At 34.0% G+C, this 10,218-nt stretch overlaps 1 protein-coding gene across 1 annotated transcript; it reads left to right on the forward strand.

Annotated features, from left to right (window-relative positions):
• The first annotated feature begins 7,937 nt into the window (after positions 1-7,937).
• Positions 7,938-8,879, forward strand: LOC110319144 (olfactory receptor 4K14-like). The gene has a single exon (XM_021194581.1). It carries the CDS (start codon positions 7,941-7,943, stop codon positions 8,877-8,879), a length of 939 nt encoding a protein of 312 aa, XP_021050240.1. The 5' UTR covers positions 7,938-7,940.
• The last annotated feature ends 1,339 nt before the right edge of the window (positions 8,880-10,218 follow it).

Consider the following 10,218-nt stretch of genomic DNA (forward strand, 5'->3'; position numbering starts at 1 on the left):
CTCTGTCTCCACAAGGATATCCATACCACAAGAGGATCCCCCATGCAACCAGACCTCTAAACACTCTGGAGCCTCCAGTCTCTTGAAGGTTAAGTGCCTCTTCTCTGACTGAACCCAGAACCCAGCGGTCCTCTGCTATATGTGTTGGGAGCCTCATATCAGATGGTGTAGGCTGCCTGGTTGGTGGTCCAGTGTTTGAGAGATCTCGGAGGTCCAGTTCAATTGAGACTGCTGGTCCTCCTACAGGATTACCCTCTCCCTCAGCTTCTTCCAGCCTTTCTCTAAATGAATCACAGGGGTCAGCAACTTTTGTCCAATGGTTGGGTGCAAATATCTGCATCTGACTCTTTCAGCTGCTTGTTGGGTTTTCTGGAGTGTGGCCATGATATGTCCTTTTTATGAGTACTCCATAGCCTCAGTAATAGTGTCAGGCCTTGGGACCTCCCCTTAAGCTGGATCCCACTTTAGGTCTATCACTGGACCTTCTTTTCCTCAGACTCCTCTCCATTTCCATCCCTGCAGTTCTTTCAGACAAGAACAATTATGGGTCAGAGTTTTGACTGTGGAATGGCAACCCCCTAACTCACCCTGTCTTTCTGCTGGAGGTCAGGTCCATAAGTTCCCTCTCCTTAATGTGAAGAATTTTATCTAAGGTCACTGCTTTTGAGTCCTGAGAGTCTTTTACCTCCCAGGTATCTGGTGCATTCTGGAGGGCCCCCCCAACCTCTGACCTCCCAAGGTTACCTGTTTCCATTCTTTCTGCTGACCCTCAGAGCTTCAGTTCTTTTCTCTCACCCAATACCAGATCAGATTCCCTTCTCCCACTCCCATCCCCATCCACTTTTTCTCACAGGTTCCTCCCTCCCTCTCCATTTGTGATTGCTTTCATCTCCCTCCCAAGTCGGACTGAGCCATCCTTAATTGGGCCCTTTAGCTTGTTGACCTTTTTGAGTTCTGTGGACTTTATCTTGGGTATTCTGTACTTTTTTTGGGCTAATATCCACTTATTAGTGAGTACATACCATTCATGTCCTTTTGGGTCTTAGTTACCTCACCCAGGATGATATTGTCTAGTTCCATCCATTTGCCTGCATAACTCAGGATTCTCATTCTTCATATCTGAGTAGTATATTCCATTGTGTAAATGAGCCACATCCTCTCTACCCATTCTTCTGTCATGGGACCTCTAGTTGTTTCCACCTTCTGGCTATCACAAATAAGGCCACTGTAAACATAGTGAAACAAGTGCCCCTGTGGCGTGGTAAGACATCTTATGGGTATATTCCCAAGAGTGGTATTGCTGGTTCCTCAGGTAGATCTATTTCCAATTTTCTGAGGAACCTCCAGATTGATTTCCAGAGTGGATGGACTAGGTTGCAATCCCACCAGCAATGGAGGAGTGTTCCTTTTTCTCCACATCTTCACCAACATGTGTTGTCACCTGAGGTTGTGATCTTAGCCATTCTGATTGGTGTAAGGTGGAATCTCAGGGACGTTTGGGGTTGCATTTCTCTGATCACTAAGTTTTTCGAACATTTGTTTAGGTACTTCTCAGCCATTCAAGATTCCTCAGTTTTATATTCTTGGTTTAGTTCTATACCCCATTTTTTGATGGGGTTATTTGGTTTTTTTTTTATGGTGGTTAGCTTCTTGAGTTCTTCATATATTTTGGATATTAATCCTCTATCAAATGTAGAGTCATGAAGTTTTTCCCAATCTGTAGGTTTCCAACTTGTCTTATTGACTATGTCCTTTGCCTTACAGAAGCTTTCTAGTTTCATGAGGTCACATTTATCAATTCTTGATCTTAGAGCATGAGCCATTGGAGTTCTGTTTAAGAAATTTCTCCTGTGCCAATGAATTCAAGGCTCTTTCCAACTTTCTCTTCTATTAGATTCAGTGTATCTGGTATTATGTTGAGGTCTTTGATACACTTGGACTTGAGCTTTGAGCAAGTTACATCAGCACCATGTGTTGAAGATGCTTTCTTTTTTCTATTGTAAATATTTGGCTTCTTTGTCAAAGATCAAGTGCCCATAAGTGTGTGGCTTGATTTCTGGGTCTTCAATTCAATTTCATTGATCAATGTATCTGTCTCTTTACCAATAGCATGCAGTTTATATCACTATTGCTCTGTAGTAAATCTTACGGTCAGGGATGGTGATTCCCCCAGCCATTCTTTTATTGTTAAGAATTGTTTTGACTATTCTGATTTTTTTGTTGTTGTTTGGTTTTGTTTTATTATCTTTACAGATGAATTTGAGAATTGCTCTTTTCACGTCTTTGAAGAATTGTGCTGGGATTTTGAAGGGGACTGCATTGAATCTGTGGATTCCTTTTGATAGGATGGGGATTTTTACTATACCAATTCTGCAAATCCATGAGCATTGAAAAATCACTCCATTTTCTAAGATCTTCAATGTCTTTCTTGAGAAACTTGAAATCATTGTCATACAGTCCTTTCATTTATTTGGTTAGAACTACCCCAATATATTTTATATTACTTGTGATGGGAGTTGTTACCCTAATTTCTTCCTCAGCCTGTTTATCATTTGTATAAAGGAAGGCTACTGATTTATTTGAGTTAATTTTAGACCTAGTCACATTTCTGAAGTTATTTATCAGTTAGAGAAGTTCTCTGGTAGAATCTTCGGGGTCACTTATGTATACTATCTTATCATCCGCTAATACTGATGCCTTTATTTCTTCTTTGTCAATTTGTATCCTCCTTGATTCTTTCTGTTGTCTTATTGTTCTAGCTAGCACTTAGAGTGCTATAGTGAATAGTTATAGGGAAAGTGGGCATCTTTGTTTTGTCCCTGATTTTAGTGGGATTGCTTCAAATATGTCTCCATTTAATTTGATATTGGCTGTTGGTTTGCCATAAATTGCTTTTATTATGTTTAGGTATGGACCTTGAATTCCTGATCTCTCCAATAGTTTTAACATGAAGGGGTGTAGTATTTTGTTAAATTCTTTTTCTTCATCTAAGAAGATGATCATGTGATATTTTTCTTTGAGTTTGTTTATATAGTACATTACATTGATGGATTTTCATACATTGGACCAACCTTTTATCCCAGGGATGAAGCCTACTTGATCAAGGTGAATGATCATTTTTATGTGTACTTGGATTCAGTTTGCAAGAATTTTATTGAGTATTTTTGCATCTATATTCATACGCTAGATTGGTCTGAAGCTCTCTTTCTTGATTGGGTCCTTGTATGGTTTAGAATAATTGTGGCTTCATAAAATGAGATAGATAATGTTCCTTCTGTTTCTACTTTATGAAATAGTTTGAGGAATATTGGTATCAGGTCTTCTTTGAAAGTCTAGTAGAATTCTACAGTAAATCCATCTAGCAGTAGGCTTTTTTTGGTTGGGAGGTTTTTAATGACTTCTATTTCCTTGTGCAATATGGGCCTGTTTAGATAGTTTATCTGCTTTTGATGTAACTTTGGTATGTAGTATTTGTCTAGAAAACCATCCATTTTATCTAGATTTTCCAGTTTTGTTGAGTATAGACTTTTATAGTAGGATCTGATGATTTATTTTACTTTCCTCTGTTTCTGTTGTTATGTCTCCCTTTTCAATTCTGATTTTGTTAATTTTGATACTGCCTCTGGACCCTTCAGTTAGTTTAGCAAGGGGTTTTTCTATCCTATTGTCTCTCAAAGAACCAGCTTTTGGTTTTGTTGATTCTTTGTATTGTTCTCTTTGTTTCTATTTGTTTGATTTCTTTTTTAATTTAGTCTTTTGGTTTTGTTTTGTTTTTTGTTTTTTTGTTTTTTGAAACAGGGTTTCTCTGTATAGCTCTGGCTATCCTGGAACTCACTTTGTAGACCAGGCTGGCTTCGAACTCAGAAATCTGCCTGCCTCTGGGTTGATTTCTTAAGTTATACATTAAACTATCACTCACTCCTTATTTATTGCTTTGTATTTTTGTATTATTATTTGTATTTATATATTATTTGAATTAATGCAGTGTTGTTTTAAATGTAGTATCAAAACAAATATATTGGAACTATACATTTATGTCATTTTTTTTCTTTAAATATGATGGGACAGGTTGTGGCCAAATGGCTAATAGGACAAGAACATGTTGTGCAGTTCTGGAAGATGGAGTTCAATCCCAGTATAGGAAAAGAAGGCATGTTGTGCAGTTCTGGAAGGTGGAATTCAATCCCAGTATACTTATTGAGGTAGAAGGAAAGAATGTATTTCACAAAGTTGTTCCCTACCTTCCATATATAATGCTATAACTCATATGTATGCATATATAAATAGTAAAATATTTTAAATTTTAACAACATAATGTTTTAATGATTTGACAACTGATTCATACTTGATACTATCACTAACAGTCACATATAAGACTGAAATATTCAACCAAGTGACTAAGATTTCCTTCCAATTTGACTCATCCTTGCCATGCATTAGGGAATATGCATCAGAACATGGCTTTTTTTCTGGTCATATCTCACACTGTGCATCACATGGCCTCTTATACTATAAAACAATTTTATTCACTTTGATGATATAAATGAAGTAATATTAGGATAGCAGAAAAATTCTCCTTGGTCATTATTGATCAGGTGAATAACTTTGAGAAATAGATTATGTCGCCTATTCTGAGGTGATTAATAAAAATATCTCTCTAATTTTACATATATGTAGCAGATGGTATCATTTTTAACAGAGAAATTCTGAAGATATGTTCAAGATAATTACATTTAGTGTTCTCATTCTGTTCAAAACAAAAAATCAAGTGAATTAACCCATGGGACAATTTCAGGCAGTGAATATATGTCAGGCTTAGGGGGTGTGTTTTCAGGAGACTGTCTCGGAATGATGTGGATGTCTTCACGAACACACATCAGATGGAAGAAAATATGATCTTGGAAAAAACACAAGTTTGGTAAGTCATATCATTTCTCCAACATTCTTCTCTAAAATCATTCTTGAATTATATCTGTATATCTCCTTTATTAATTCCCATTCTATGTGAACTTAAGCAATGGTTCTTTTTCTTCTGTCATTTTTAGCAAATAATTAATGAATTTTTTCTACTTTTACTAACCCAAGCAGAAATTTCTATGAATTGATATCAGTACAAACATGACCAAGAAGCACACGCTCTGTGTCTGCATCAGATCACCATTTCTTAACTGATGATCAGTATAAGCAGTAATAAGCTAACACAGCACAATAATTTTCTGTCTCTTAATCAGTTTCAGTATTGATGAATCAGAGAACACTGTAGATAGGATAATTTTCAGCTCAGAAATAGGAGTAAATGTAAAAGCAAATAAAGTGAGAAGAGGCATAATACTTGTTCATTTCAGAATACATAATAAAACAATCTGCCAATAAACAAGATACATAAGCAACTACAATACCATTGTTTTGTCATGAGACTCTACCATTAAGGGTCAACTAAAGGGAATAACTCTAACTATATCTACAAATGGTACAAAAGTATAAATATTGGCACTATTACAGAGTTTAGAACTTTTATACAAAACACTCTACAAGTAAAAAAAATCCTTAATTAGAGAAAAAATAAGTACTTGATGTATATATTTATAAAAGTACCTTTTGATGACTTTTCATTCTTTGATTTTTTTAATTTTGTTCATCTAAAAGACAAAGTTACTATTTTGTATGAGACTTGACATCAAGATAAAAAAATTACATATACAGTATTAGAAAAGTCTATTTAGTCTAGACCCTTTAAAATACTTATAACACTCCTGAGCAAAGAAAGAAGAAACATGAAATGATTGTTAGGCCTCCAGAAAACAGTCACTGTGGCTAATAAGCCCTTTCCATCTACATACCCCATTGTTACTGAATAGGTATATGTCAAGTCAGAGGAACTGCAAGTATAAAATATTTTAAAGAAAGATGATTATATGTTCACACACTTTTCTTAAACATAGTGTTCAGCTTTAAAAACTCTATTATAAACTTTGTTTATGAAAAAAATTGTGATTCTAGTTTTTATATCTCAGCTTAAGACAGTACAAACAATATTGTAAAATATGCATGAAAATATTCATAAAAAGATGATTCCTATGTATCATTTGACTCTAAATACTATAAAAGTTTGCTGACTTGTTTTTATGTGTTTTCTTTTACACCTTTATAACACAGTATTAAATTGTCTTAATTTTGTAGGTAAAGAAATGGAAAAAAATACTTTTAGAACAAAGAATATATATCAACAGCTTATGAAAAATCAATAAGACCTGACTTATTTAAAATTATGATTAGTCTGGTAATTATGCTAAACATGGGTTAATTTTAATTAGTAATATTACAATTCCTATAAATTATTCTAGATGATATTTAATTGGATTTTTAAAAGCAAAGCAAAGTTTTAGGATTACAAGAAATGGAAGTTTGGAGCCAGAATTCAGTATATCAAAATTGTCATAGAACACAGACCAATTTGGTCTAATATCAGTCTAGTTTCCTTAGAGAGTCTGGTAATCTCTAGAAGAAATATATCTTTATTTGTAATATATGAGTCTTAACTACTATCATCCTTCTATACCAAATGGATGTGCTACATAGTGTCTCTAGAACTTCTTTTATTTCATCGTAACTCTTCCCTTTAGATCCTCTTTAAAAATGGGAAGGTATATATCACTCTGGTGATAATGTGAGATTTTTCATGGTTCACCTGCTCCATTCTCTCAATCTTGAGACTTTAAAAAATAAAAGATTAAAAACTAAAATTGAAAATCACCAAGAGAATTACTAAATGTGGAAGAAAATGGGCAATGATTTCCCATCATTCAAAGTGAGTGTTTTGCATTACAGATCAGTAAAAGGATTCCGCCCATAGTTTGACATGAATAATTGCTGTTCACCGAAGGTTCAGTTTTACATTTTTTCAAGGTTGACAATCAAAGGAACCCTTTGCTTACATATTTATGTAACTTGTTTTCTTCTTTCAAACAATACAGATGATCAGTAGGTATGTGACAAAATGAGAAAGCACATTGTCAATAGATGGCACATTTTCCATGTCAGGAAACTATAGTAGTTCAAAATCTAAGAGTTGTCAAGATTAGTTGATTAAATTCAAGATTTTTTTTCTACTGCTAACACTGAGCCAAATATAACTTTCAGACTTCGGTTTAAATATGAATTACCTGGTCCTTTGGTTACTACTTTTCCATGAATGAGAAATGGTAGGCCAATAATCAGTTTAGCTAGAAAAAAAAAAAACTCTATGATAAACTTTGTTTATGAAAAAAATTGTGATTCTAGTTTTCATATCTCAGTTTCAAACCATGTATATCTTACATGGCATTCTGTACAGCTTCCCTCCACCGAGGTTTTCCCAAATCTTAATCAAATATTTTAATTTAATGATGATACAGAAATCACCCTACTAGTGATCAAATGAATCCTCATACATGCTGGAAAAAGGTCATCTCATTAAAACTTTTGTACTGAAATTCAAGGGAATTCCTAACAGGTATAAACTCCACTTCTATGATAAAGTATTATGATTTTGGTGACACATTCAGTCCAGTTTTTACTACACTAATGAGTAGAAACACCATTCCACATGAAACCACACAATTTTTTTGGCTTTCAAATTGTTGTTTTGTTTCCTCACTTCATCCCTGTAAGAACTTCATGATAGAGCATGTATATGAGAGTCACACTTAATGTTTCTCTTCTTGGGGAGTTGCACTTGGCACATTAGCTTTCACTGTGGGAAGTGATGTTTCTGAAAGGTGACACTTTCAATTTATGTTTTCCTATTTCAGGTGTAGATGTTAACTTTCAATGTGAATGTCAGATTTGTCTAGTGAAATCATTGTCCATCTAATTGATGGACAATTCTTTGTCTATAGTCAATATCTATCTAATTAATTTTTCTTTGTCTGCAGGTTATTTCTAAAGACACACTAAATAAAATGGATGGAAGTAATCAGTCCTTGGTATCAGAATTTGTGCTTTTGGGACTTGCCCGCTCACAGAATCTTCAGGTCTTACTCTTCATAATATTTTTGATGGTGTATATGCTCATTCTATCTGGAAATACTATTGTTATGTTCTTAATCATCACTGACAAGAATCTACATTCCCCCATGTACTTCTTTTTGGCCAACCTGTCCTTTGTTGATATGTGGCTTTCCTCAGCCACCACTCCTAAGATGATCACAGATTTTCTCAAAGAACCAAAGATCATCTCCTTTGTAGGCTGTATGTCCCAGGTCTTCTTTGACCATTGTGTTGGTGCAGTAGAGATGTTGCTGTTGGTGGTAATGGCTTATGACCGTTATGTGGCCATCTGCAAACCACTTCATTATTTCACTATTATGAGCCTGAAAAGATGTACTGGGTTGGTGTTAACTTCCTGGGCAATTGCCTTTGTGCATGCCATGAGTCAGCTTTTGGCAGTTGTGAAACTGCCTCTCTGTGGTCATATGGTAATTGACAGTTTCTTCTGTGACATACCACTTATAATCAAGCTAGCTTGCATGGATTCCCATATTTTGGATATTTACATGAATGTTGACTGTGGGTTTGTGGTTGTAACCTGCTTTATTCTGTTGCTCATATCTTACACATATATCCTTCTCACTGTTCGTCAGAGCTCTAAAGCTGGGGCATCTAAGGCTTTGTCCACATGCACTGCTCACATCACAGTAGTGATGATCTTTTTTGTGCCCTGCATCTTCATCTATGTGTGGCCCCTCAGTATCACCTGGTTAGATAAATTTCTTGCTGTGTTTTATACTGTTTTTGCACCTCTCCTAAATCCAGCCATTTATACACTAAGAAATAAAGAGATGAAAAATGCTGTAACGAAGTTAAAAAACCATTTTTTGAATTATAAGGGAAATACTTAAGGCCAAGAAAAGTCACTGTAAGTATTCCAAATTGACAATTCACTGAAATTAGTACAGGCTTTATAATTTGGGAATTAAGTTTGTATATACAATTGGTTACAATCTTTGCATATGTAAAATGCTTAATAAAAATTTGAAGATTGAACACTTTAGTCATATAGAATGTTCTAAATTATTTCTGACTTTTGTTAAATTGCTCTAATAACTTCAAAAATATATTCTTTTTTAAAAAGGCAAAAGAATTATTTTTAACCTTATTCCAGATTCCCCAAAACCTAAGAGAGCAGTATAAAATTTTTTAAGTATAAAACAAGTTATAAACTATACACTAATAGCAGTGAACCTTATGTATGATAGATTTTATTGTCTTAATGACAATGACATATTTTTATAAAGAAACCTAATTCTGATTTTCTCAATTATCTGAATGTTAAGAATTATTTTTTTTAAATTACTGTTTATTCTTTCAATAAAATCATGAGCTATAATCTTTCAGAGACAGTGGCCATGAACTTTTTTGCTAATTTTTCATTATAAAATACTTGTTATAGTTATTTTAAGAATCCTACAAAACTGAAAGATCAGTCGTTTTATACAGTGATAACATTTATTTGTGAATAAAAATGTAAATATGTTCTCTGATACTTAAAATATTTTCACATTATCATATACTTAAATAGTGTACATGGTAATAATATATAATACATCTCTTATTTCTCAAGATACAAATATTAAGTCAAAAATAATATATATCTTTTATTCTTTTAATATAGAAAAATACGATAATATGCTAGAATAAACAAAATATATTTATGATTGCTAGCTGTCTAAGATGATAATGTGTTTTTATGACAAAATCCTGACCTCAGTTTCCCCTCCCTCCCATCCCTGTAGTTTCTCCCTACATCTCTCCTCTTCCCCAAACCCATTGCCTCTTCACCTCCCCTCAGAAAAGAAAAGGCCTCCCAGGGATTTCAACCAAGTGCATTTATTATTATCCCACATAACTTAATACTTGAAGACTTAGAAACATCTATTAAAATTTTTGGTAACAAACATTTGAATTTTTCTATAATTGAAGGGTACAAAAAATATTTTTCCAACAATGAACAATGTTAAGTGTTACTGAACAATGCTAAATAAAATGCCAGAAGGTTCAAATTGTTTTAATGATTTACATGTCATGATTCACATTCTATTTTTCCAATGGTATGATTTGTGAACAATTCTGCTATGCATACTGCTCTGGAGATATAAGAACATTTTGGCACATAGATAACACTAAATAACACTCATGTATATTTGATTGTCTCTATTTTAGTTATAGTATCTACTGATC

Source organism: Mus pahari, chromosome 3 (assembly GCF_900095145.1).
Source record: "Mus pahari chromosome 3, PAHARI_EIJ_v1.1, whole genome shotgun sequence".
In the NCBI taxonomy this organism is placed as follows: Eukaryota; Metazoa; Chordata; class Mammalia; order Rodentia; family Muridae; genus Mus; species Mus pahari.

Coding starts and splice junctions, on each gene's coding strand:
- LOC110319144 (XM_021194581.1), top strand. CDS start 7,941: ATGGATGGAAGTAATCAGTCCTTGGTATCAGAATTTGTGCTTTTGGGA.